General features: G+C 40.2%; 1 protein-coding gene across 1 annotated transcript in view; it reads right to left on the bottom strand.

Annotated features, from left to right (window-relative positions):
* The window catches only part of LOC105359018 (bromodomain adjacent to zinc finger domain protein 2B), a 108,477-nt gene that overhangs the window by 1,700 nt on the left and 105,684 nt on the right, over window positions 1-1,093 (bottom strand). Inside the window, exons 27-29 of the mRNA XM_011495496.1 lie at window positions 858-979; window positions 634-775; window positions 389-528 (exon numbers count right to left, since the gene is read on the bottom strand). Coding sequence (XP_011493798.1) covers window positions 389-528; window positions 634-775; window positions 858-979 — 404 coding nt within the window. The remainder of the gene's footprint in view (window positions 1-388; window positions 529-633; window positions 776-857; window positions 980-1,093) is intronic.

The raw sequence follows: 1,093 nt of genomic DNA, 5'->3' as shown, positions 1-1,093 counted from the left end.
TTGTTGTTGTTGTTGTTGTTGTTGTTGTTGTAGTTGTTGTTGTCGCTGTTGTTGTGTGTTAAAAACTAGTTGTTGTAGTTGTAGTTGTTGTAGTTGTAGTTGTAGTTGTAGTTGCATTTGTTGTAGTTGTAGTAGCTGTAGTTGTCGTTACCTCTTTCTCATTTATTTCTTTTCTTTTCTTTCTTTCATTGTTTTGTTTTAATCTTTTTTTGTTTTTTTTTTTTTGTTTTTGTTTTGTCTTTGTTTTGTTTCGTTTTATTTGATTTCTTATCGTATCTTTTTTCTATGTGTTTCTAAAACTTTGTTCAATTCGCAATGGTAAACCTTTTATAAATCGAATACGTTGGACCAACGAGCCGATACATTTGTTTTGCTTTAACGTAATCACCTAGCTGGTGGATGATCGGAACTTTCACTGTCTCGAGTGCCTCCTCCTCCTTTTTCGCCTTTATGACTCCTTCGGCTGCTATTTCTTTTCTTTGGTTGCTTACTGTGACAGTTCGAGCAGTACCACTTCCCTCTGGGCATCTGAGCAAAAGCATCGACGGAACGAGGATTAAAAGATCGTTGGGATTAATTAAGGAATCGGTCGCCGCGCATTGGCTAACGGCATTAAGCGACTTGAGCAATTACCTTTGGCATGACGGGATTATGGCAGTCGGTGTGATAAGCTCTGGGACAAAGCTCGCATAGGACCAAATTTTTACCAACTCGCTTGCCGCAGACTAAACAATTTCTCTCTCCTGTTGCCTTATTCATACACTCGTGGCAGTACCTAAAAGCAATTTAGCACATTTCATACGACTGCCGAGGCATTGTGTGTACGGGGTCACTACTCCCTCCGCTCAACTACTAACCAATCTCCATCGGGAATGTTTTCCATTTTTGGACGGAAACAATAAGTATGATAGCCGCGATCACAGCCGTCGCAAAGCAGCAACTTATCCTCGTTGTCGCCGCTGTGACAAAATTGGCAGTTCTGCAACAAAAGGCACTCTATTGTTGAAGCATGAAAATAAACGAGCTCGATACGATGTTTGCTAAATGTAGCTTCTAATAAGAGAGAATATATGCTATGACACATGCCTCTTCC

Source organism: Ceratosolen solmsi, unplaced genomic scaffold (genome assembly GCF_000503995.2).
Source record: "Ceratosolen solmsi marchali unplaced genomic scaffold, CerSol_1.0 scaffold10, whole genome shotgun sequence".
NCBI classification, from domain to species: Eukaryota; Metazoa; Arthropoda; class Insecta; order Hymenoptera; family Agaonidae; genus Ceratosolen; species Ceratosolen solmsi.
This window is presented reverse-complemented; position numbering and strand designations above follow the sequence as displayed.